The 27876-nt window shown below is 50.5% G+C and overlaps 1 protein-coding gene across 5 annotated transcripts in view; it reads right to left on the bottom strand.

Moving 5' to 3' along the window:
- Positions 1–27876, bottom strand: part of PTPN4 (protein tyrosine phosphatase non-receptor type 4) — a 69985-nt gene that overhangs the window by 3997 nt on the left and 38112 nt on the right. For all 5 annotated transcript variants that reach the window (XM_077273269.1, XM_077273267.1, XM_077273271.1 and 2 more), the window contains 12 exons: positions 26159–26227; positions 19517–19651; positions 19080–19238; positions 14478–14628; positions 13121–13204; positions 11788–11844; positions 11558–11714; positions 11261–11427; positions 8427–8517; positions 2503–2564; positions 390–536; positions 58–186 (listed from right to left, as the gene is read on the bottom strand). In XM_077273269.1, the coding sequence (XP_077129384.1) occupies positions 58–186; positions 390–536; positions 2503–2564; positions 8427–8517; positions 11261–11427; positions 11558–11714; positions 11788–11844; positions 13121–13204; positions 14478–14628; positions 19080–19238; positions 19517–19651; positions 26159–26227 (1408 nt within the window). The remainder of the gene's footprint in view (positions 1–57; positions 187–389; positions 537–2502; positions 2565–8426; positions 8518–11260; positions 11428–11557; positions 11715–11787; positions 11845–13120; positions 13205–14477; positions 14629–19079; positions 19239–19516; positions 19652–26158; positions 26228–27876) is intronic.

Raw genomic sequence — 27876 nt, 5'->3', positions numbered from 1 at the left:
TCACTAGGGGCTGCAACCAAGAGGTTCTGAGGCATCTGTGGCCTCGCATGGTCTTACCTCCAGGTTAGTCAGGGTCATCTCTCGGAAAACGTATGCGGGGTTCCCCTGCTCCGAGTGGCAGCTGATCTTGAAGCGTCCATACTCCGCGCTGCTGGTGGGCTCCGGCCAGTACTGGTGGCACTTCACCTGCACAGACGGAACAGTCACTCTGCTTGCTGTCAGTGAATGCAAACATTCTGCTTTCCATCCCAACCTCCCAGCTCAGGCTCTGGTACAGAGACCCTTTACTACCAGGGTCGGGGGCTGAAATTAATGATCTTAACAAAACTCTTTGCTGCCTGAGATGTCACGTTCAGGGGGCTCCGGCAGCTTTCGGTGGTATGACGTACCCTCCCCCGCTCCACCTGCGTAGTGAGCATGACCACCATGGACGAGCCCTGCTCCCAGGTCATCTGCCAGAAGTCCGGGCAGGTGCTGGGCAGCGGCCCCTGGCAGGCGATGTACCGGTTGATGATGCTGGAGGACGGGATCTCCATCTGCGGGAAAGAAGGAAAGTGAATTAATGCTCGGCGTGACGGCGCGCACCCACCCATTCACCGCAGACGCCTCTAGGAAAGCTGGGTTATGTGACAGCGGACACCCAGACTTCCAACCTCACCCTCAAATCGTCCGGCTCGCTGAACGTCGAAAACCGTCTGAGAAAAGGCAGGAAAAACGCATCAATGTAGCCTGCGACGTGGGAGACGTCACCCAAGAAACGTGCAGACCACCGATTGTTGGACTGCTCCTCAGTGTCGCCGTATTTCTACCATCCCTCCTTGTCGTCAGTGAATGAAAACATCAGAGGTTGGAAATCATCCTCGTTCACTGTGACACAGAGCTCAGAGGTCCTGAAATGTGTCACCTGGACATGGCGGCCCCCGGGGGTCCGGATCTTAAGACGAAAGTTTCTATTCACCGACAGCAAGCAGCTATCCGAAAAAAAAAAGTGATGAAATGAGCCAGAAAGTGTAATAGCAGCCGCAGGGCGTTACAGAAAGCCCTTTATATGGACGGGGAGGTCGGGACTCTGCCCCACTGCAACATACATTACTCTGCACCCTGACAACATGTGATCATCACCTGCAAACGAGAGGAGGACGGTGGCGGGGGTCCGGCGGGGTCAGCGAAGCTCAAATTAACATCACACAGAAATCTGTGCCATGTGCAGCTGTGGTTTAGGCTCCATCTATTACAGGGAGCAGAAGCCCCTCGTAGAGTCTCAGCCGCCCCGCGCTGCCCCTGTCCTGTACACTAGACGTCGCTCTTCACTTGCTGCACATTTGGCTTTTTAGCGGCTGTCGCGTTGCAGGCGGTTTACATGACACGGTGCGATGCAGTCACGCTGACCATCACCAGAATCCGGAGTACTCCCCATTACCAAAAGCCCAATATTCAGGTGACCGGAATGCGCGTCCCTGCAAACTCCCCCAGCGACACCTGACACACAGCGCTGAGCAAAAGTTATAGGCAGGTGTGGAAAAATGACCGGTACGGCTACTGATGATGGAGGAGACGGGCGGTCACCAGATACTGATGATGGAGGAGACGGGCGGTCACCAGATACTGATGATGGAGGAGACGGGCGGTCACCAGATACTGATGATGGAGGAGACGGGCGGTCACCAGATACTGATGATGGAGGAGACGGGCGGTCACCAGATACTGATGATGGAGGAGACGGGCGGTCACCAGATACTGATGATGGAGGAGACGGGCGGTCACCAGATACTGATGATGGAGGTGACGGGGGGTCACCAGATACTGATGATGGAGATGACGGGCGGTCGCCAGATACTGATGATGGAGGTGACGGGCGGTCACCAGATACTGATGATGGAGGAGACGGGCGGTCACCAGATACTGAGGATGGAGGAGACGGGCGGTCACCAGATACTGATGATGGAGATGACGGGCGGTCACCAGATACTGATGATGGAGGAGACGGCGGGCACCAGATACTGATGATGGAGGAGACGGGCGGTCACCAGATACTGATGATGGAGGAGACGGGCGGTCACCAGATACTGATGATGGAGGCGAAGGGCGGTCACCAGATACTGATGATGCAGGTGACGGGCGGTCACCAGATACTGATGATGGAGATGACTAAGACTTTTGCACAGCACTAGGTATATATTATTTCTATATATTTCCCATTATCTAGGCACTGAAACCAAATAAACAGGAGGGGTCATAGAAGGGGTAACAGGTCTGTACGTTGGCCAAAGAGCTTACACTTTAATGTATAACACCTGTATTTTAGAGGATTACTCGTTTACTCTGACCTTTCTGACAGTCCGGCACGTGAAGGATCAGAAGATCCAGGCTGAGCAGAGAGCAGCGGGTCGGGGCTCCGCTGATTGTAGGGAGACTCTGCTCCGTTTTACGCACCGTCTGATAATCCAGAATATCTGATGATCTGGCACCTTCTGGTGTTGTCAGATTAGAGCCATCACTCACATTTATATAATTTGCATTGATGTAATCTTCTCCGCCGTGTAGAATGACCCGAGTAGCATCATCTGCAAGGACAAGAACAGAAGACGAGGCCGTCACACAGAGGGGACGAGCTCCTTCCTAAATGTCACACAGAGGGGACAAGCTCCTTCTTATATGTTACATGGAGGGGACGAGCTCCTTCTTATATGTTACACGGAGGGGACGAGCTCCTTCTTATATGTTACATGGAGGGGACGAGCTCCTTCTTATGTGTTACACGGAAGGGACGAGCTCCTTCTTATATGTTACATGGAGGGGACGAGCTCCTTCTTATATGTTACATGGAGGGGACGAGCTTCTTCCTAAATGTCACACAGAGGGGACGAGCTCCTTCTTATATGTTACATGGAGGGGACGAGCTCCTTCTTATATGTTACATGGAGGGGACGAGCTCCTTCTTATATGTTACACGGAGGGGACGAGCTCCTTCTTATATGTCACACGGAGGGGACAAGCTCCTTCTTATGTGTTACACGGAGGGGACGAGCTCCTTCTTATATGTTACATGGAGGGGACGAGCTCCTTCTTATATGTTACATGGAGGGGACGAGCTCCTTCTTATATGTTACACGGAGGGGACGAGCTCCTTCTTATATGTTACATGGAGGGGACGAGCTCCTTCTTATATGTTACACGGAGGGGACGAGCTCCTTCTTATATGTTACATGGAGGGGACGAGCTCCTTCTTATATGTTACATGGAGGGGACGAGCTCCTTCTTCTATGTTACACGGAGGGGACGAGCTCCTTCTTATATGTTACACGGAGGGGACGAGCTCCTTCTTATATGTTACACAGAGGGGACGAGCTCCTTCTTATGTGTTACACGGAGGGGACGAGCTCCTTCTTATGTGTTACATGGAGGGGACGAGCTCCTTCTTATATGTCACACGGAGGGGACGAGCTCCTTCTTATATGTTACACAGAGGGGACGAGCTCCTTATGTGTTACACGGAGGGGACGAGCTCCTTCTTATATGTTACACGGAGGGGACGAGCTCCTTCTTATATGTTACACGGAGGGGACGAGCTCCTTCTTATATGTCACACGGAGGGGACGAGCTCCTTCTTCTATGTCACACGGAGGGGACAAGCTCCTTCTTATATGTCACATGGAGGGGACGAGCTCCTTCTATGTTACACGGAGGGGACGAGCTCCTTCTTACATGTCACACGGAGGGGACGAGCTCCTTCTTATATGTTACACGGAGGGGACGAGCTCCTTCTTCTATGTTACACGGAGGGGACGAGCTCCTTCTTATATGTCACACGGAGGGGACGAGCTCCTTCTTATGTGCTACACGGAGGGGACGAGCTCCTTCTTATATGTCACACGGAGGGGACGAGCTCCTTCTTATGTGTTACACGGAGGGGACGAGCTCCTTCTTATATGTTACACGGAGGGGACGAGCTCCTTCTTATATGTTACATGGAGGGGACGAGCTCCTTCTTATATGTTACATGGAGGGGACGAGCTTCTTCTTATATGTCACACGGAGGGGACGAGCTCCTTCTTATATGTTACATGGAGGGGACGAGCTCCTTCTTATGTGTTACACGGAGGGGACGAGCTCCTTCTTATATGTTACATGGAGGGGACGAGCTCCTTCTTATATGTTACATGGAGGGGACGAGCTCCTTCTTACATGTCACACGGAGGGGACGAGCTCCTTCTTCTATGTTACACGGAGGGGACGAGCTCCTTCTTATATGTTACACAGAGGGGACGAGCTCCTTCTTATGTGTTACACGGAGGGGACGAGCTCCTTCTTATGTGTTACATGGAGGGGACGAGCTCCTTCTTATATGTCACACGGAGGGGACGAGCTCCTTCTTATATGTTACATGGAGGGGACGAGCTCCTTCTTATATGTTACACGGAGGGGACTAGCTCCTTCTTATGTGTTACACGGAGGGGACGAGCTCCTTCTTATATGTTACACGGAGGGGACGAGCTCCTTCTTATATGTTACACGGAGGGGACGAGCTCCTTCTTATATGTCACACGGAGGGGACGAGCTCCTTCTTCTATGTCACACGGAGGGGACGAGCTCCTTCTTATGTGTTACACGGAGGGGACGAGCTCCTTATATGTCACATGGAGGGGACGAGCTCCTTCTTATATGTTACACGGAGGGGACAAGCTCCTTCTTATATGTCACACGGAGGGGACGAGCTCCTTCTTATATGTTACACGGAGGGGACGAGCTCCTTCTATGTCACACGGAGGGGACGAGCTCCTTCTTATATGTTACACGGAGGGGACGAGCTCCTTCTTATATGTCACACGGAGGGGACGAGCTCCTTCTTACATGTTACACAGAGGGGACGAGCTCCTTCTTATATGTTACACGGAGGGGACGAGCTCCTTCTTATGTGTTACACGGAGGTGACGAGCTCCTTCTATGTCACACGGAGGGGACGAGCTCCTTCTTATATGTTACACGGAGGGGGCAAGCTCCTTATGTGTTACACGGAGGGGACGAGCTCCTTCTTATATGTTACACGGAGGGGACGAGCTCCTTCTTATATGTTACACGGAGGGGACGAGCTCCTTCTTATATGTCACACGGAGGGGACGAGCTCCTTCTTCTATGTCACACGGAGGGGACAAGCTCCTTCTTATATGTCACATGGAGGGGACGAGCTCCTTCTTATATGTCACACGGAGGGGACGAGCTCCTTCTTATATGTTACACGGAGGGGACGAGCTCCTTCTTACATGTCACACGGAGGGGACGAGCTCCTTCTTATATGTTACACGGAGGGGACGACCTCCTTCTTCTATGTTACACGGAGGGGACGAGCTCCTTCTTATATGTCACACGGAGGGGACGAGCTCCTTCTTATGTGCTACACGGAGGGGACGAGCTCCCTCTTATGTGTTACACGGAGGGGACGAGCTCCTTCTTATATGTTACACGGAGGGGACGAGCTCCTTCTTATATGTTACATGGAGGGGACGAGCTCCTTCTTATGTGTTACACGGAGGGGACGAGCTCCTTCTTCTATGTCACACGGAGGGGACGAGCTCCTTCTTATGTGTTACACGGAGGGGACGAGCTCCTTATATGTCACATGGAGGGGACGAGCTCCTTCTTATATGTTACACGGAGGGGACAAGCTCCTTCTTATATGTCACACGGAGGGGACGAGCTCCTTCTTACATGTTACACAGAGGGGACGAGCTCCTTCTTATATGTTACACGGAGGGGACGAGCTCCTTCTTATGTGTTACACGGAGGTGACGAGCTCCTTCTATGTCACACGGAGGGGACGAGCTCCTTCTTATATGTTACACGGAGGGGACAAGCTCCTTCTTATATGTTACACGGAGGGGACGAGCTCCTTCTTATATGTCACACGGAGGGGACAAGCTCCTTCTTATATGTTACACGGAGGGGACGAGCTCCTTCTTATATGTTACATGGAGGGGACGAGCTCCTTCTTCTATGTCACACGGAGGGGACGAGCTCCTTCTTATATGTTACATGGAGGGGACGAGCTCCTTCTTATATGTCACACGGAGGGGACGAGCTCCTTCTTATATGTTACACAGAGGGGACGAGCTCCTTCTTATATGTTACACGGAGGGGACGAGCTCCTTCTTATATGTTACACGGAGGGGACGAGCTCCTTCTTCTGTTACACGGAGGGGACGAGCTCCTTCTTATATGTCACACGGAGGGGACGAGCTCCTTCTTATGTGCTACACGGAGGGGACGAGCTCCCTCTTATGTGTTACACGGAGGGGACAAGCTCCTTCTTATATGTTACACGGAGGGGACGAGCTCCTTCTTATATGTTACATGGAGGGGACGAGCTCCTTCTTATGTGTTACACGGAGGGGACGAGCTCCTTCTTATATGTTACACGGAGGGGACGAGCTCCTTCTTATATGTTACATGGAGGGGACGAGCTCCTTCTTATATGTTACATGGAGGGGACGAGCTCCTTCTTATATGTCACACGGAAGGGACGAGCTCCTTCTTATATGTTACATGGAGGGGACGAGCTCCTTCTTCTATGTCACACGGAGGGGACAAGCTCCTTCTTATATGTTACATGGAGGGGACGAGCTCCTCCTTCTTATATGTTACATGGAGGGGACGAGCTCCTTCTTATATGTCACACGGAGGGGACGAGCTCCTTCTTATATGTTACACGGAGGGGATGAGCTCCTTCTATGTTACACGGAGGGGACGAGCTCCTTCTTATATGTTACACGGAGGGGACGAGCTCCTTCTTATATGTTACACGGAGGGGACGAGCTCCTTCTTATGTGTTACACGGAGGGGACGAGCTCCTTCTTATGTGTTACATGGAGGGGACGAGCTCCTTCTTATATGTCACAAGGAGGGGACGAGCTCCTTCTTATATGTTACATGGAGGGGACGAGCTCCTTCTTATGTGTTACACGGAGGGGACGAGCTCCTTCTTATATGTTACACGGAGGGGACGAGCTCCTTCTTATATGTCACACGGAGGGGACGAGCTCCTTCTTATATGTTACACAGAGGGGACGAGCTCCTTCTTATGTGTTACACGGAGGGGACGAGCTCCTTCTTATATGTTACACGGAGGGGACGAGCTCCTTATATGTTACACAGAGGGGACGAGCTCCTTCTTATGTGTTACACGGAGGGGACGAGCTCCTTCTTATGTGTTACACGGAGGGGACGAGCTCCTTCTTATGTGTTACATGGAGGGGACGAGCTCCTTCTTCTATGTCACACGGAGGGGACGAGCTCCTTCTTATGTGTTACACGGAGGGGACGAGCTCCTTCTTATATGTTACACAGAGGGGAAAAGCTCCTTCTATGTCACACGGAGGGGACGAGCTCCTTCTTATATGTTACACGGAGGGGACGAGCTCCTTCTTATATATTACATGGAGGGGACGAGCTTCTTCCTAAATGTCACACAGAGGGGACGAGCTCCTTCTTATATGTTACACGGAGGGGACGAGCTCCTTCTTATATGTCACACGGAGGGGACGAGCTCCTTCTTATATGTTACACGGAGGGGACGAGCTCCTTCTTATATGTCACACGGAGGGGACGAGCTCCTTCTTATATGTTACACGGAGGGGACGAGCTCCTTCTTATATGTTACATGGAGGGGACGAGCTCCTTATATGTTACACGGAGGGGACGAGCTCCTTCTTATGTGTTACACGGAGGGGACGAGCTCCTTCTTATATGTCACACGGAGGGGACGAGCTCCTTCTTATATGTCACACGGAGGGGACGAGCTCCTTCTTATATGTCACACGGAGGGGACGAGCTCCTTCTTATATGTTACACAGAGGGGACGAGCTCCTTCTATGTCACACGGAGGGGACGAGCAGCTCCTTATATGTTACACGGAGGGGACGAGCTCATTCTTATTTATTATATTCCACCCAATAACAAGATTTTCACTTGCTGTCAGTGAATGGAGGCATCACAAGTCTGAGAGCTCATCTGCCTGACACAGGGGTGCATCTCGTTACAATGTGCCAGGGTCTGGATAGGCTTTCAGTCAGTGTATTGTCAGCAATGATTCCATTCACTAACAGGAAGCGGAGGTGAAGAACTGATGCATTATATTATGGAACGATGAAGCTTCAACTTGATAAAACCACAAGGCCCAAAGTTCACCCTCTCGTCCCCATCACCAGGGACCGATAACATTTGGTGCCATCCAAAAACATCCACTCATAACAACCACAGCTAAATGTGGTCTGCTCTAGTCACACCCAAAGCTGCGCTCAGGATGGGCTAGTCCGCAGCTGTATGGAGCCTGGTCCGGCACATGAAGGACAGGGCCGGCGTTATGGAGCTGGATAAGGACTCTGGGAAAGCTGGGTACAATCCGTCCCCTGGCGAGGACTGGAGGCACTTACAAGGCGAAATGTCTCTGTATCGATTTTTGGAAATATTCTGAGGTAATTTGGCACAAGACATGGTCATCCCCGGCTTCTTCCTATACAATTGCTGAAAGGGAGAGAAAGAAAAACAGACAATGAAGAACAGTAGAAAAAAATGCACAAAAGTCAAATGTAGAGGCCAATTCTGACAGCAAGCAGAGGTAGGAAGAGGTGAGGAATGACAGCCCAAAACTTCCATAAAATGACTGCCCGTCACTATATGGGGGCATGGGGGGATTTCTGATCATCAACGATACATACTTACTAACTCTGTGGTGCGGACTAGTCTGGCGGGTCGGTTGCTCCCTGGACTAGTCCTGCGGGTCGGCTAAACTTTGGACTAGCCCTGCGGATCTGCTCCTCCCTGGATTAGACCGTCAGGTTGGTGGCTCCCTTGACTAGCCCTGCGGGTCTGCTCCTCCCTGGATTAGGCCGGCAGGTCGGCGGCTCTCTGGACTAGCCCTGCGGATCTGCTCCTCCCTGGATTAGGCCGGCCGGTTGGTGGCTCCCTTGACTAGCCCTGCGGGTCTGCTCCTCCCTGGATTAGACCGTCAGGTTGGTGGCTCCCTTGACTAGCCCTGCAGGTCTGCTCCTCCCTGGATTAGACCGTCAGGTTGGCGGCTCTCTGGACTAGCCCTGCGGGTCTGCTCCTCCCTGGATTAGGCCGGCAGGTTGGCGTTTCTCTGGACTAGCCCTGCGGGTCTGCTCCTCCCTGGATTAGGCCGGCAGGTTGGCGGCTCTCTGGACTAGCCCTGCGGGTCTGCTCCTCCCCCTGGATTAGGCCGGCAGGTTGGCGGCTCTCTGGACTAGCCCTGCGGGTCTGCTCCTCCCTGGATTAGGCCGGCAGGTTGGCGGCTCTCTGGACTAGCCCTGCGGATCTGCTCCTCCCTGGATTAGGCCAGCAGGTTGGCGGCTCTCTTGACTAGCCCTGCGGGTCTGCTCCTCCCTGGATTAGGCCGGCAGGTTGGCGGCTCTCTGGACTAGCCCTGCGGGTCTGCTCCTCCCTGGATTAGGCCGGCAGGTTGGCGGCTCTCTGGACTAGCCCTGCGGATCTGCTCCTCCCTGGATTAGGCCAGCAGGTTGGCGGCTCTCTTGACTAGCCCTGCGGGTCTGCTCCTCCCTGGATTAGGCCAGCAGGTTGGCGGCTCTCTGGACTAGCCCTGCGGGTCTGCTCCTCCCTGGATTAGGCTGGCAGGTTGGCGGCTCTTTGGACTAGCCCTGCGGATCTGCTCCTCCCTGGATTAGGCCAGCAGGTTGGCGGCTCCCTGGACTAGCCCTGGGGGTCAGCTCCTCCCTCGGGTGACTCACAGCTGGTACACAAACCCCGGAATGATAGGACCAACGTGCAGGCTGTGAATCATGAACGAGGCAGGACTAGTCCTGACCCATGGGAGCTGGTTTAGAGCAGACCAAAGTCGAGTTGTCTGAGAGACCCAGAGGTAAGAGCAGGGCTAGTGCAGAATGCCGGCCGCCCCCGAGCATAACAGCGTCCGGGGACAGAGCAGCTCTGCCAGTGACCACTGCCCAATAACGGGCAAAAACCAACTACATACAAGTTGTTTGTCGCTCGCCCTTTCCATCTAGGACAAGGCACAGTAAGGGGGCAGGATGGATGAGACGATGCTTCTGCCCTCATACGGCACACCAGCAATTTATTGGCTGCCATGACGGCTCAGATCGGAGGTTTGTTCACATGGGCCGATGTACTTACTGTAAAACCCCTTTTTGTTGAATACACTGGGGGGGGGAAGGGCACAGGACTGAAGTGCACAAGGCCACTAGGGGGCGCAACAGTAGGTGAAAAAAGAAAGGGGCAGCACCCTCTCCGCAGGCACGACGCAGCTCAGTCTAGTGGCAAAAGCAGCAGGAGAGGGGCCCGAAAAACAGCAAATATCCAGAAGAACAAACAAACCAACATGACCTGAACTCAGGGAACAAAAACACAAGGGCAACGAGAAGTGATCCCCGGGCAGGAACCCCCAAGACGAGGGCAGGAGCCGACTACCCCAATGTGGACGGTAGGACAGGACAGTGGGACAGGACGGTGGGACAACACGGTGGGATAATAAGGTAGGACAGGACAGTGGGACAATACGGTGGGACAGGACAGTGGGACAATACGGTGGGACAGGACGGTGGGACTTGATGGTGGGATGCTCCAGAGCTGTGCTAATGGGCGGGAAAAAGCAACAATTGCCCCTGCAGACCGAAGAGCAGACAGAGGCCGGCAGCACCACAAGACCCAAGCCCGCATCGGCAGAAGTGGGTTTTGTAAAAGAACAGAGGTGTGGACAGGGGTCCCGGTGGCAGCATTGCAAACATAAGAAACAGAGGCCTGATGCCAGGAGGCCCCGACCGGAATTTTGCATTGCGCACTGACCCCAAAGAGCAAAGACTTTCCCTTAGCCCTCTAGGCTTTTATTGCAGCCGTCTAGGCCACAGACCCTTGTGTGGATCCGTCGGGACCCTTGGGTGGATCTGTCGGGACCCTTGTGTGGGTCCATCGGGACCCTTGTGTGGGTCCATCGGGACCCTTGTGTGGGTCCATCGGGACCCTTGTGTGGGTCCATCGGGACCCTTGTGTGAATCTGTCGGAACCCTTGTGTGGATCTGTTGGGACCCTTCTGTAGCCCGTCAGGACCCTTGTGTGGAAGGAGAATCAGACGGCTGGGACGCCCCATACACACGCAGTCGGCCCTGCCGCAGCCCAGAAGCTGGAGCCGAGGCTTTTGCCCCCAGTATCAGTATTTGCACCCTCCGCCCATCAATATCCAATATTTCGATATGAGACCACCAGAGCACCGTCTTACATCGAACTGCGCCAGGACGCTCCCGTTCAGCAGCCCCTCCGCCAGCTGGATCATGGACTCTCTCAGAACGTCGTCCTCCGCGTGGCCGCCGTCTATGGCGGTTTTCTCGGGGATGTACTGGAAATCCGGCTCACTCTCCATCCTTTCTTCTACTATGTCGTAGACGGCTGAGGACAGGAACAGCACAAGTCAGAGCGATCGAAGGGCGGAACTACCCGAGTCATGGCGGCTGCAGGAGGATTGGCTGCAGCTCTGGGGGACCGGATCCGATACGCGAGGACACGGCAGGGGACTCACCGTTCGGCCGCACCAGGAGCACCAGCTCCCCAGAATGCCGCTCGCAGCTCGCCTTTATAAACATGACGACCTGGTCGTGAGTGTGCTCCGATATGTCCCGTCCATTGATCAGTACAACCTGATCCCCTTCATTAAGACGGGGGACACAGAGATCGGCCTGTGCAGGAAAACGGGGTCAGACACTCTCCGCACTCCGCGCATTTCACATTCATATACAGGGGCCTACGTACCGAGGTTCCTGGCGCCACACGAGACACGATCACCGGCATTTTCTGATCATAGCCGCCCTGTAGGAAAACAAGATGGCTCAGTGAAGGTGTCCTGTCTGCACGTCATGTACCGTACAGTGTACTGCCTGCATGTCCTGTACCGTAGTGTGTACTGCCTGCACGTCCCGTACCGTACAGTGTACTGCCTGCACGTCCCGTACCGTACAGTGTACTGCCTGCACGTCCTGTACTGTACAGTGTACTGCCTGCACGTCATGTACCGTACAGCTGCCTGCCTGCACGTCCTGTACCGTACAGTGTACTGCCTGCACGTCCTGTACCGTACAGTGTACTGCCTGCACGTCCTGTACCGTACAGTGTACTGCCTGCACGTCCTGTACCGTACAGTGTACTGCCTGCACGTCCTGTACTGTACAGTGTACTGCCTGCACGTCCTGTACCATACAGTGTACTGCCAGCACGTCCTGTACCATACAGTGTACTGCCAGCACGTCCTGTACCACAGTGTACTGCCTGCACGTCCTGTACCGTACATTGTACTGCCTGCACGTCCTGTACCGTACAGTGTACTGCCTGCACGTCCTGTACCGTACAGTGTACTGCCTGCACGTCCTGTACCGTACAGTGTACTGCCTGCACGTCCTGTACCGTACAGTGTACTGCCTGCACGTCCTGTACCGTACAGTGTACTGCCTGCACGTCCTGTACCGTACAGTGTACTGCCTGCACGTCCTGTACCGTACAGTGTACTGCCAGCACGTCCTGTACCTTACAGTGTACTGCCAGCACTTCCTGTACCATACAGTGTACTGCCAGCACGTCCTGTACCATACAGTGTACTGCCTGCACGTCCTGTACCATACAGTGTACTGCCTGCACGTCCTGTACCATATAGTGTACTGCCTGCACGTCCTGTACCATACAGTGTACTGCCTGCACGTCCTGTACCATACAGTGTATTGCCAGCACGTCCTGTACCATACAGTGTACTGCCTGCACGTCCTGTACCATACAGTGTACTGCCTGCACGTCCTGTACCATACAGTGTACTGCCTGCACGTCCTGTACCATACAGTGTACTGCCTGCACGTCCTGTACCGTACAGTGTACTGCCTGCACGTCATGTACCATAGTGTACTGCCAGCACGTCCTGTACCATAGTGTACTGCCAGCACGTCCTGTACCATAGTGTACTGCCTGCACATCCTGTACCATACAGTGTACTGCCTGCACGTCCTGTACCGTACAGTGTACTGCCAGCACGTCCTGTACCCTAAATTACTCCAAAAATAGTGATTTGAGGATTTAAATTAAAAAAAAAAAAAAGTCTCACCTTCACATTGAATCCGAACCGTCCGTTCTCATCCGGCCTCATTCTAATCAGAACCAGATTGTCGTGGGGCACGAAGCCATTGGGCTACAAAAAAAGAAAATGTAAACTGGAAGATACAATGGCTTAAATAGCATTCCCCCAATGCATGACACCCAGCCCCCCAGAGGGGACATACAAGACAGCCAACCCCCCCCATACAAGCCAACCAGCCCCCCCCCACACAAGCCAACCAGCCCCCCCCGACAGCCATACAATTCAACATCCAGCCCACCATCAACCATTCTGGCGGACAATCAGACCCCCAGGGGCCATAGAATTCAACACCCAGTCTCCCAGGGGCCATACTAGCCAACAACTAGTTCTGCAGCGGCCATACTAACACCCAGCTTTTCCAGGAGCCGCTAGAAGTGAGAATCTGAGTAATGTAATTTTGTTAGCGGACAGGACTGCGGGATTCTTATTTTTGGGGTGAGGCCTTATTGGCGGGATTCCCATTTTGGGATGGGGCCTTATTGGTGGGATTCCCATTTTGAGGTGGGGCCTTATGGGTGGGATTCCCATTTTGGGGTGGGGTCTTATTGGCAGGATTCCCATTTTGGGATGGGGCCTTATTGGCGGGATTCCCATTTTTGGGGTGGGGCCTTATTGGCGGGATTCCCATTTTTGGGGTGGGGCCTTATTGGCGGGATTCCCATTTTGGGGTGGGGCCTTTTTGGTGGGATTCCCATTTTTGGGGTGGGGCCTTATTGGTGGGATTCCCATTTTGAGGTGGGGCCTTATGGGCGGGATTCCCATTTTGGGGTGGGGTCTTATTGGCAGGATTCCCATTTTGGGGTGGGGTCTTATTGGCAGGATTCCCATTTTGGGGTGGGGCCTTATTGGCGGGATTCCCATTTTTGGGGTGGGGCCTTATTGGCGGGATTCCCATTTTGGGGTGGGGCCTTATTGGCGGGATTCCCATTTTGGGGTGGGGGCTTATTTACACGATTCCCATTTTGGGGTGGGGGCTTATTTACACGATTCCCATTTTGGGGTGGGGCCTTATTGGCGCGATACCCATTTTGGGGTGGGGCCTTATTTGGTAGGATTCCCATTTTGGGGTGGGGCCTTATTGGGGGGATTCCCATTTTGGGGTAGGGCCTTATTGGGGGGATTCCCATTTTGGGGTGGGGCCTTATTGGGGGGAATTCCCATTTTGGGGTGGGGCCTTATTGGGGGGATTCCCATTTTGGGGTGGGGCGTTCTTTCTCTCTGCACTAAATATAGGGGAATGGAGAAATGATCTCACGTTACACAACGGCTTCCATAAAAAGCGGGAGATAGAAGGACGTGCAGGGAAGTGACAGCCCAGACTCACGGTGGATCTCTCCGGAGACCAGAGCGGGTCGAAGCCCTCGCTGACGTGGTTGTCCAGCTCCTCGGAGTGGTAGATTTGATTAGAACTGTTCTTCTTTGACTGTTTTGGGGGCAGTGCTGGTGGGTGGGCTTCTACTGAATTGTCATGTGACCTGTGAATAAAGCACCACAAGATAAAATGAGTACAGTATGTGAGGATGGGATGCTGCGAGATCTCAGCTCTGGAGGCTGTAAAACTGTGAATGCAGCTCTGGGCTGTAAGCATGCAGCGAGGATGTAAATCAGAAGAATTGTCTGCCCCGGGAATCTGCTGCTGGAGCGCTGCTGTCAGTCACTGCAGGCCCAGCTCCCAGCCGTCTGGCATCAGCACTGGAGGCCGCTAGACAGGCAGATACCCCTGGCACGGGCGCAAGATGGCGGGAAACGAAGACTCTGCACAAATCAGAGGCAATCAGAGAAGATCATGTATAGATGGTGGGAAACGAAGACTCTGCACAAATCCGAGGCGATAAGAGAAGATCATGTATAGATGGCGGGAAACGAAGACTCTGCACAAACCAGAGGGGAGCAGAGAAGATCATGTATAGATGGCGGGAAACGAAGACTCTGCACAAACCAGAGGGGAGCAGAGAAGATCATGTATAGATGGCGGGAAACGAAGACTCTGCACAAACCAGAGGGGAGCAGAGAAGATCACGTATAGATGGTGGGAAACGAAGACTCTGCACAAACCAGAGGGGAGCAGAGAAGATCATGTATAGATGGCGGGAAACGAAGACTCTGCACAAACCAGAGGGGATCAGAGAAGATCCTGTATAGATGGCGGGAAACGAAGACTCTGCACAAACCAGAGGCGAGCAGAGAAGATCATGTATAGATGGCTGGAAACGAAGACTCTGCATAAATCAGAGGCGATCAGAGAAGATCCTGTATAGATGGCGGGAAACGAAGACTCTGCACAAATCAGAGGCGATCAGAGAAGATCCTGTATAGATGGTGGGAAACGAAGACTCTGCACAAATCAGAGGCGAGCAGAGAAGATCATGTATAGATGGCGGGAAACGAAGACTCTGCATAAATCAGAGGCGATCAGAGAAGATCCTGTATAGATGGCGGGAAACGAAGACTCTGCACAAATCAGAGGCAATCAGAGAAGATCCTGTATAGATGGCAGGAAACAGACTCTGCACAAATCAGAGGCAATCAGAGAAGATCATGTATAGATGGCGGGAAACGAAGACTCTGCACAAATCAGAGGCGAGCAGAGAAGATCATGTATAGATGGCGGGAAACGAAGACTCTGCATAAATCAGAGGCGATCAGAGAAGATCCTGTATAGATGGCGGGAAACGAAGACTCTGCACAAATCAGAGGCGATCAGAGAAGATCCTGTATAGATGGCGGGAAACGAAGACTCTACACAAACCAGAGGCGAGCAGAGAAGATCATGTATAGATGGCGGGAAACGAAGACTCTGCACAAATCAGAGGCGAGCAGAGAAGATCCTATATAGATGGCAGGAAACGAAGAATGCACAAATCAGAGGCGAGCAGAGAAGATCCTGTATAGATGGCGGGAAACGAAGACTGCACAAATCAGAGGCGAGCAGAGAAGATCATGTATAGATGGTGCGAAACAAAGACTCTGCACAAATCAGAGGCGATCAGAGAAGATCATGTATAGATGGCTGGAAACGAAGAGGCGATCAGAGAAGATCATGTATAGATGGCTGGAAACGAAGACTCTGCATAAATCAGAGGCGATCAGAGAAGATCCTGTATAGATGGCGGGAAACGAAGACTCTGCACAAATCAGAGGCGATCAGAGAAGATCCTGTATAGATGGCGGGAAACGAAGACTCTGCACAAATCAGAGGCGAGCAGAGAAGATCATGTATAGATGACAGGAAACGAAGACTCTGCACAAATCAGAGGCGAGCAGAGAAGATCATGTATAGATGACAGGAAACGAAGACTCTGCACAAATCAGAGGCGATCAGAGAAGATCCTGTATAGATGGTGGGAAACGAAGACTGCACAAATCAGAGGCGATCAGAGAAGATCATGTATAGATAGCGGGAAACGAAGACTGCACAAATCAGAGGCGATCAGAGAAGATCATGTATAGATGGCAGGAAACAAAGACTCTGCACAAATCAGAGGCGAGCAGAGAAGATCATGTATAGATGGCAGGAAACGAAGACTCTGCACAAATCAGAGGCGAGCAGAGAAGATCCTGTATAGATGGCGGGAAACGAAGACTCTGCACAAATCAGAGGCGATCAGAGAAGATCCTGTATAGATGGTGGGAAATGAAGACTCTGCACAAATCAGAGGCGAGCAGAGAAGATCATGTATAGATGGCAGGAAACGAAGACTCTGCACAAATCAGAGGCGAGCAGAGAAGATCATGTATAGATGGCAGGAAACGAAGACTCTGCACAAATCAGAGGCGAGCAGAGAAGATCATGTATAGATGGCGGGAAACGAAGACTCTGCACAAATCAGAGGCGATCAGAGAAGATCATGTATAGATGGCGGGAAACGAAGACTCTGCACAAATCAGAGGCGAGCAGAGAAGATCATGTATAGATGGCGGGAAACGAAGACTCTGCACAAATCAGAGGCGAGCAGAGAAGATCATGTATAGATGGCGGGGCTAAAGGGAATCTGTCACCTCATTTTTCACATATAAGCTGCAGCCACCGGCATCAGGGGCTCATCTCCAGCATTCTGTAATGCATTCTGTAATGCTGTAGATAAGCCCCCGATGTATCCTGAAAGAGGAGAAAAAGAGGTTAGATTATACTCACCCTGGGGCGGTCCCGGTCCGGCGCCTCCTATCTTCATACGATGTCGTCCTCCTCTTTGCTTTCCTCTCTCCTGCATCCTCCATCTTTTACCCTCTCCCGCCTCCATCTTTTCTCCTCTCCCCCGTCTTCCGTCCTCCCTCCCCCGTTTTCCATGTTTTATGCTCTCTCCCGCGTCCGCCATCTTTTACCCTCTCTTTATCCTCCATCTTCAGTCCTCACTTCCGTCCTTGCCATGAAGACACGAAGACTTTTGCAGACCCCCAGGGATGTCAGTATTAAACACTGCACTAGACCCCTCGGACGCAGACAGTAACTTTACATCCAGTTATTAGGGTGCAGTCTGCCATCGCCCAGATTACCGGGAGCAGACCCCGGGGGGCTCGCACTGCTGCTCTCAGTACCAGAGAGTAAGTCCTGAAAACCAGCGGTCCCACCACAATGCAGAGTCTGACCACAGCCTACAGCAGCTGCCGCCCTGGGGTCTACACAGCAGTCGCCGCCCTGGGGTCTATACAGCAGCCGCCGCCCTGGGGTCTACAGCAGCCGCCGCCCTGGGGTCCACAGCAGACGCCGCTCTGGGGTCCACAGCAGACGCCGCCCTAGGGTCTACAGCAGCCGCCGCCCTGGGGTCTACACAGCAGACGCCGCCCTGGGGTCTACACAGCAGACGCCGCCCTGGGATCTACACAGCAGACGCCGCTCTGGGGTCTACACAGCAGACGCCGCTCTGGGGTCTACACAGCAGACGCCGCTCTGGGGTCTACACAGCAGACGCCGCTCTGGGGTCTACACAGCAGACGCCGCTCTGGGGTCTACACAGCAGACGCCGCTCTGGGATCTACACAGCAGACGCCGCTCTGGGGTCTACACAGCAGATGCCGCTCTGGGGTCTACACAGCAGATGCCGCTCTGGGGTCTACACAGCAGATGCCGCTCTGGGGTCTACACAGCAGACGAAGCTCTGGGGTCTACACAGCAGACGCCGCTCAGGGGTCTACACAGCAGACGCCGCTCAGAGGTCTACACAGCAGACGCCGCTCTGGGGTCTACACAGCAGACGCCGCTCTGGGGTCTACACAGCAGACGCCGCTCTGGGGTCTACACAGCAGACGCCGCTCTGGGGTCTACACAGCAGACGCCGCTCTGGGGTCTACACAGCAGACGCCGCTCTGGGGTCTACACAGCAGACGCCGCTCTGGGGTCTACACAGCAGACGCCGCTCTGGGGTCTACACAGCAGACGCCGCTCAGGGGTCTACACAGCAGACGCCGCTCTGGGGTCTACACAGCAGACGCCGCTCTGGGGTCTACACAGCAGACGCCGCTCTGGGGTCTACACAGCAGACGCCGCTCTGGGGTCTACACAGCAGACGCCGCTCTGGGGTCTACACAGCAGACGCCGCCCTGGGGTCTACAGCAGACGCCGCCCTGGGGTCTACAGCAGCCGCCACCGCCGCCGTCCTGGGGTCTACAGCAGCCGCCGCCCTGGGGTCTACAGCAGCCGCCACCCTGGGGTCTACAGCAGCCGCCACCCTGGGGTCTACAGCAGCCGCCACCCTGGGGTCTACAGCAGCCGCCACCCTGGGGTCTACAGCAGCCGCCACCCTGGGGTCTACAGCAGCCGCCACCCTGGGGTCTACAGCAGCCGCCACCCTGGGGTCTACAGCAGCCGCCACCCTGGGGTCTACAGCAGCCGCTGTCCTGGAGTCTACACGTCTACACAGCAGCCCTGTAGTGTGGGGTCTGCAGCCTCCTCCACAGATACGCGGCTGGCGTGGCCCCCGAAACTTACCACGGAGAGTCCAGGATAATGCTGTTGGCCTGTGTAGAGGACGGCGATCTGTGGTTTGTAAAGACTTTGCCGGGGGACGCGTGGACCACGTGATCTACCAGGTGCCCGACTGACAGAGGACGAAGCCGCGTGCCCTCCTGAGTGAACGTGGCGCTCCGGCTGCAATGGTAAAAAAGAACCGTCACCGAAGACACAAAGATCCCCCTCCGGTAAGAGGCCACGTCATCCCACTGTCCTATCTGCTGCCGGAAAAGCTGGGTGACGATTGGAGCAACAACCATCACCAATCCCAGAGCTGATCAATACTAAACATGGATACAAGTACAAGTTCATCTCCTGCCCATTCAGGAGTCTGGGAGAGCAGAGTGGCAGCCCCGAGGTGGCAATGCCACGGCCTCCCCGAATATGCGCTGGCACGGATCATGCAGGCTACGTACTGATTGGGGCTTCCAGGCGGCGAGCGGGACGGCAGGCTCTGGGTCTCCAGCCTCTCGTTGGACAGGGAGTTTCTGCTCACCACCTCCCAGTCCATATCGCTGACCAGTTTACGTGACAATGGTTTACTGGGAGACCTGAGGAGACAATGATCAGCATCAGATCAGTTCTGCCATTCTACAGAAGAGACGCAGCACAGGGCAGCCATAACTCCCTGTATGAACACAATGCCAGGACGGCAGTGATGACTAACGCTTGCATATTTGTACGGAGATGGACTGCACACCGTGATACACACTGCAGGGTCCGAACAGATTTCTGGGGGTGACTGTCCCGTAGTAACAAACCCCTGGTTTATTTTCATATTTTCAGCACCGGAGGCCTCGTAACCTGCTGTCATTCAGCTTTTCTCAGCTGCCCGTCCTCCCGGTGACATCTCCCCCGCACCCACAAAAGACAAGAGCCCCCGACTACTCATGGTGTAAATACACTGCTCAAAAAAATAAAGGGAGCACTAAAATCCCACATCCTAAATATCACTGAATGAAATTTTCCAGTTGTAAATCTTTATTCATTACATAGTGGAATGTGTTGAGAACAATAAAACCTAAAAATGATCAACGTAAATCACAACTAATATCCCACGGAGGTCTGGAGTTGGAATGATGCTCAAAATCTAAGTGGAATATGAAGTTACAGGCAGATCCAACTTCAGTGGAAAAGCCTCAAGACAAGGAAATGATGCTCAGTAGTGTGTGTGGCCTCCACGTGCCTCTATGACCTCCCTACAACCAATGCCTGGGCATGCTCCTGATGAGGCAGCAGATGGTCTCCTGAGGGATCTCCTCCCAGACCTGGACTAAAGCATCTGCCAACTCCTGGACAGTCTGTGGTGCAGCATGACGTTGGTGGATGGAGCGAGACATGATGTCCCAGATGTGTTCAATTGGATTCAGGTCTGGGGAACGGGCGGCCAGTCCATAGCTTCAGTGCCTTCATCTTGCAGGAACTGCTGACACACTCCAGCCACATGAGGTCTGGCTTTGTCCTGTATTAGGAGGAACCCGGGGCCAACGCACCAGCATATGGTCTCACAAGGGGTCTGAGGATCTCATCTCGGTACCTAATGGCAGTCAGGCTACCTCTGGCGAGCACATGGAGGGCTGTGCGGCCCTCCAAAGAAATGCCACCCCACACCATTACTGACCCACTGCCAAACTGGTCATGCTGAAGGATGTTGCAGGCAGCAGATCGCTCTCCACGGAGTCTCTAGACTCTCACGTCTGTCACATGTGCTCAGTGTGAACCTGCTTTCATCTGTGAAGAGCACAGGGCGCCAGTGGTGAATTTGCCAATCCTGGTGATCTGTGGCAAATGCCAAGCATCCTGCACAGTGTTGGCCTGTGAGCACAACCCCCATCTGTGGACGTCGGGCACTCAGGCCATCCTCATGGAGACGGTTTCTAACCGTTTCTGCAGACACATGCACATTTGTGGCCTGCTGGAGGTCATTTTGCAGGGCTCTGGCAGTGCTCCTCCTGTTCCTCCTTGCACAAAGGCTGAGGTAGCGGTCCGGCTGCTGGGTTGTTGCCCTCCTACGGCCCCCTCCACGTCTCTTGGTGGCGCCTCCAGCCTCTGGACACTACGCTGACAAACACAGCACACCTTCTTGCCACAGCTCGCATTGATGTGCCATCCTGGATGAGCTGCACTACCTGAGCCACTTGTGTGGGTTGTTGAGTCCGTCTCATGCTACCACGAGTGTGAAAACACAACCAACATTCAAAAGTGACGAAAACATCAGCAAGAAAGCATTGGTACTGAGATGTGGTCTGTGGTCCCCTCCTGCAGAACCACTCCTTTACTGAGAGGGTCCTGATAATTGCCAATAATTTCCATCTGTTGTCTATTCCATTTGCACAACAACATGTGAAAGTGATTGTCAGTGTCGCTTCCTAAGTGGACAGTGTGATTTCACAGAAGTTTGATTCACTTGGAGTTAGATTCTGTTGTTTAAGTGTTTCCTTTATTTTTTTGATCAGTGTATTGCATATTCTCAGAGAGAAGACAACTGCGAGACACCCTGCCTACGAGACTCCCACCTGCGAGACCCCCGCCTGCTATCACATCCAGCGCTTCACAGGAACACTCATGTTTTATGCAGATAAAATAGATAAAAGTTCTGAAACTTTGGTGAATTGGAATCTCATGTCTTGTATAAAGACTTTCAAGATCTCTGCTTGCTGTCATTGACTGGGTGCACTGACCCTGATCGAGTTCTGCTCACACTGCTGAGGGTCTTGTTACAATGTATCAGTCTAGACGAGAGTAAATACAACTGCAATCTCTCTCCAATTGTGACTTTAGTCTCAAAAAAATAAATATTGTTTTATAAAACGTTCTATACATTGTAGAAGATGTGCAGTGTTCGTAATCGGGGGGATACGTGTCCTCAGACCCCCAGGATTGAGTCCATACACCACTCTGTGCACGGGGTGCTTCCACTGATCTGAGAGGGTCTCGGCACCCGGACCCCCACTATCAGGAACACTAAGCCCTCTCCTACCTGCCCCGATACATTGTGACAGCACCATCAGCACAACACTTCCATTCACTGGCAGCAAGCGGCGAGGAGCAAACTACAAAGGGGAGAATTTATCAAAGGCTGTGGCCACTGGGGGATGAAAAGTCGCACACTGTACAAAAATATAAGAATTTGTACCCCGTTTATAGGTGGATAGTGGCGATATGAGGGGCCAGACATAGGCTAAACTGTAGCACAAGTCTCCCGAGATAACACTTTATGGCCAAAGACGGAGACGAGCATCTTTTAATAATACTTTCCTCATCTTCAGACCCAGAAGGGGTGAGGGGATGTGCGATGCTCTGGAAAGTTGTGTGACCCGCACCAAGGACAGCAAAAATTAGGAATAACCACGCACCTAACGAGCCACCCCCTGGACATAACTGGCCATCGTAGCCGCCTGGCACTGGCCACATTGGGGCAGATGACTCTGCGGGGTCTCACCTGACCGGATGGGGTGGGAGACTCCGGGGTCTACACAATCTCCGCGCTGGGCCGGACATCGGGAGCTCCGCATAATAATGGGTTTTTGAAACTCTAATAAACAGTTTTCAGCCCCGGGACCCTCCCACTTGTTCTATTTTTCTGCGTTTCCTGTTAAGCCCGGCAACGCGGATACCACAAGACTGAACCACGTATTTCTCTGCAGATTAACCCTGTGATCGACGAGACCAACTGCAAGATCCTGAGCCACAACCTGGCAGTACGGAGGAATCATCAGAGTCGGCGAAGAAAGAGCAAGAGATATAATGTAACTGCTCGTAATAAAAGTATAACCGGCGTGTACATAGAAGAAGCATTATAGGGGTTATATACTTATACATGGGGGCAGTATTATAGTAGTTATATTCTTGTACATAGGGCAGTATTATAGTAGTCATATTCTTGTACATAGGGAGCAGTATTATAGTAGTTATATTCTTGTACATAGGGGCAGTATTATAGTAGTTATATTCTTGTATATAGTGGCAGTATTATAGTAGTTATATTCTTGTACATGGGGGCAGTATTATAGTAGTTATATTCTTGTACATAGGAGCAGTATTATAGTAGTTATATTCTTGTACATAGGAGCAGTATTATAGTAGTTATATTCTTGTACATAGGGGCAGTATTATAGTAGATATATTCTTGTACATAGGAGCAGTATTATAGTAGTTATATTCTTGTACATAGGGGCAGTATTATAGTAGTTATATTCTTGTACATAGGGGGCAGTATTATAGTAGTTATATTCTTGTACATAGGAGCAGTATTATAGTAGTTATATGCTTGTACATAGGGGCAGTATTATAGTAGTTATATTCTTGTACATAGGAGCAGTATTATAGTAGTTATATTCTTGTACATAGGGGCAGTATTATAGTAGTTATATTCTTGTACATAGGAGCAGTATTATAGTAGTTATATTCTTGTACATAGGGGCAGTATTATAGTAGATATATTCTTGTACATAGGAGCAGTATTATAGTAGTTATATTCTTGTACATAGGGGCAGTATTATAGTAGTTATATTCTTGTACATAGGGGGCAGTATTATAGTAGTTATATTCTTGTACATAGGAGCAGTATTATAGTAGTTATATTCTTGTACATAGGGGCAGTATTATAGTAGTTATATTCTTGTACATAGGAGCAGTATTATAGTAGTTATATTCTTGTACATAGGAGCAGTATTATAGTAGTTATATTCTTGTACATAGGGGCAGTATTATAGTAGTTATATTCTTGTACATATGAGCAGTATTATAGTAGTTATATTCTTGTACATAGGAGCAGTATTATAGTAGTTATATTCTTGTATATAGGGAGCAGTATTATAGTAGTTATATTCTTGTATATAGGGTAGTATTATAGTAGTTATATTCTTGTATATAGGGAGCAGTATTATAGTAGTTATATTCTTGTACATAGGAGCAGTATTATAGTAGTTATATTCTTGTACATAGGGGCAGTATTATAGTAGTTATATTCTTGTACATAGGAGCAGTATTATAGTAGTTATATTCTTGTACATAGGGAGCAGTATTATAGTAGTTATATTCTTGTACATAGGATCAGTATTATAGTAGTTATATTCTTGTACATAGGGGCAGTATTATAGTAGTTATATTCTTGTACATAGGAGCAGTATTATAGTAGATATATTCTTGTACATAGGAGCAGTATTATAGTAGTTATATTCTTGTACATAGGAGCAGTATTATAGTAGTTATATTCTTGTACATAGGAGCAGTATTATAGTAGTTATATTCTTGTACATAGGAGCAGTATTATAGTAGTTATATTCTTGTACATAGGAGCAGTATTATAGTAGATATATTCTTGTACATAGGAGCAGTATTATAGTAGTTATATTCTTGTACATAGGAGCAGTATTATAGTAGTTATATTCTTGTACATAGGAGCAGTATTATAGTAGCTATATTCTTGTACATAGGAGCAGTATTATAATAGTTATATTCTTGTACATAGGGAGCAGTATTATAGTAGCTATATTCTTGTACATAGGGGCAGTATTATAGTAGTTATATTCTTGTACATAGGGGCAGTATTATAGTAGTTATATTCTTGTACATAGGGGCAGTATTATAGTAGTTATATTCTTGTACATAGGGGCAGTATTATAGTAGTTATATTCTTGTACATAGGGACAGTATTATAGTAGTTATGTTCTTGTACATAGGGGCAGTATTATAGTAGTTATATTCTTGTACATAGGGGCAGTAGTATAGTAGTTATATTCTTGTACATAGGAGCAGTATTATAGTAGTTATATTCTTGTATATAGGAGCAGTATTATAGTAGTTATATTCTTGTACATAGGAGCAGTATTATAGCAGTTATATTCTTGTACATAGGAGCAGTATTCTAGTAGTTATATTCTTGTACATAGGGCAGTATTATAGTAGTTATATTCTTGTACATAGGGCAGTATTCTAGTAGTTATATTCTTGTACATAGAGGCAGTATTATAGTAGTTATATTCTTGTACATAGGAGCAGTATTATAGTAGTTATATTCTTGTACATAGGGGCAGTATTATAGTAGTTATATTCTTGTACATAGGGGCAGTATTATAGTAGATATATTCTTGTACATAGGAGCAGTATTATAGTAGTTATATTCTTGTACATAGGAGCAGTATTATAGTAGTTATATTCTTGTACATAGGGGCAGTATTATAGTAGTTATATTCTTGTACATAGGAGCAGTATTATAGTAGTTATATTCTTGTACATAGGAGCAGTATTATAGTAGTTATATTCTTGTACATAGGGGCAGTATTATAGTAGTTATATTCATGTACATAGGAGCAGTATTATAGTAGTTATATTCTTGTACATAGGGGCAGTATTATAGTAGTTATATTGGCGGTATATATCATGGTGTATTCAGCTTAGTAAACCTTCCTCAGCGTGCTTATTGGATTCTGGGAAAGCCGCAGCCACATATATATGATGGACACATCACCTGCTTGTGTATTTCTGTACATAAGGTCTCTTTCACACTTCTGTCGTTCGGGGTACGTCATGAGAGAGAGAAATTTTCCCTGACTTCAAAAATCCTTCTGGGCATGCCCTGAATGAAAAAACTGGATCTGTCGCTGGATTCCTGTGTGTGACGGTCAGCGACGGATCCTGCATCCATAGGCTTCCATTAGCCGACGACGGACAGCGCAGGATCCGTTGCTGAGCAATTTTCTGACGTGCAGAAAAAGGTTCCTCTGAACGTTTTCTCTGCACGACGGCCCGCTATTTGACGATGGATTCAGTGCACGGCGGATGAAACAGATGGCCATCCGTCACAATCCGTCGCTAATACAAGTCTATGGGAAAAAACAGGATCCTGCAGAAAAATTAGCAGGATCCTGTTTTTTCAAAACTCGACGGGTTTCGACGGGAGGAAAAAGACGCAAGTGTGAAAGAGGCCTTAGACATCACATTGGCAGAATCCTCCAGGAGTTACATTGCTTCTTCCTTTCTTTTCTTGAAGGACCCCTGTGAATGTAATGCTGTAAGGTCCCATCCATTATACCGTACACTGACGCTCATCTCACCTGGCAAACACTCGATCCTTGTTGGCCTTCTCCTTCCCATACTGCACGGACTGCACCTCCGTCCTCCCGCTGTAAGGACAATAGCGGAGCCATTACTGACGGCGCAGGGAACAGGACGCCGCAGAGCAAAGTCATCAAGGCAGAATGCGAGACGTAATCACAGAAAATCATTACTGTACTTTACGGGGGGGCAGCTATTAGAGTGGAGACACTCCCCTTTGTGAAGGGACCCCTGTACACAATCACATGATGCTGATGGGTTACTATGGCAGATGAGGGTCTACGGAAGGTCTCCGTTGCCGCCATCTTGATACGCCTATAAAGCCCAGCTTGTGAGTTACATTTCAGTTCATAGAAAAAGTGATGAAATAATCACATGATCAAATCCAGCAAAAAAAGAAAAATCTATAAACAGATATAATATTTAAAAAATAATAAAAAGAAACAAGTTTCTATTCCCCCTTTTCCCCATTAAAAACTATACAAAAAAGGGAAACAATTAAAAAAAAGCAAATTACCATTTTGTCTGTAGATGTGAGATCAAATTATAAAATTAATTTAATGAAAAACAATCCTTGGTACGGCCACGGTGCTGAAGAATGGAAAAGGTTCTAACACTTGGAAGAAAAGGAGGGAAAAATAAAAGTGCAAAAACAAACAAACAAAAAAATTTGAATCTTTAAGGGGTTAAGGAATTTCCCAGCACAGAAATCTGGAGGACGGAGGTCAGGAAGCAGCGCTGGAAAGTCTGACATTGGAGCAATTAAATGGCTGATAGTGAAGCAAGGCTTTACCGCAGCGATAAGACGAGAGCCGTAAGCAGCAGGTGCTGAGCCCCGGCTCATATGTCTGCAGACCGGGGGGAGCACCCTGGGAATGTCCTCGCCTCAGTGATCAAGAGATTACACGGAGAAGACCGGAGGCGGCACATGTGGCCGGAGCCAAGACTCGGGGAATTTTTAGAAATGGACACTCTGCCAGCACACTTGGGCCTGTCAAGCAGCGGCGAAATATCTGACACTTGTGAATGGAGGAGAGAAGCAGCGAGGATGGAACTGGATCTGTCAGAAATGTGCGGCCCATCTATGCGGGGGGACGCCGTGCAGAACTCCGAAATTAGCATCTTCTCTAGCACCATCACAATGAGGGAGGAAAGATGCTCTACTGAGGAAACGGTTATGTATCAGGAAGGTACAAGATAAAGGGCATGTATCACCAAGGTTCAGGGCTATGGGAAAGCTGGGTGACCATCAGTGCGTCAGTAACGAGGGTGGATCTATAGGCCAGGAAATCGCAATAACCAAGAATATTCTATACAGCACAGAGAGGACCAGCAGCGACCCCAGAACCGACCCTGGAACCAGTCACAGAACCGATCCCAGATCCAACCCCAGGAATGATCCCAGAACCGACCCTAGAACCAGTCAAAGAAACTATCCCAGATCCAACCCCAGGAATGATCCCAGAACCATTCACAGATCCAACCCCAGGAACGATCCCAGAACCGACCCTGGAACCAGTCACAGAACTAATCCCAGATCCAACCCTAGGAATGATCCCAGAACCGACCTTGGAACTAGTCACAGAACCAATCCCAGACCCAACCCCATGAATGATCCCAGACCCGACCCTGGAACTATTCACAGAACCGACCCTGGAACCACTCACAGAACCAATCCCAGATCCAACCCTAGAAATGATCCCAGAACCGACCTTGG

Source organism: Ranitomeya variabilis, chromosome 7, assembly GCF_051348905.1.
Source record: "Ranitomeya variabilis isolate aRanVar5 chromosome 7, aRanVar5.hap1, whole genome shotgun sequence".
NCBI lineage: Eukaryota > Metazoa > Chordata > Amphibia > Anura > Dendrobatidae > Ranitomeya > Ranitomeya variabilis.
This window is presented reverse-complemented; position numbering and strand designations above follow the sequence as displayed.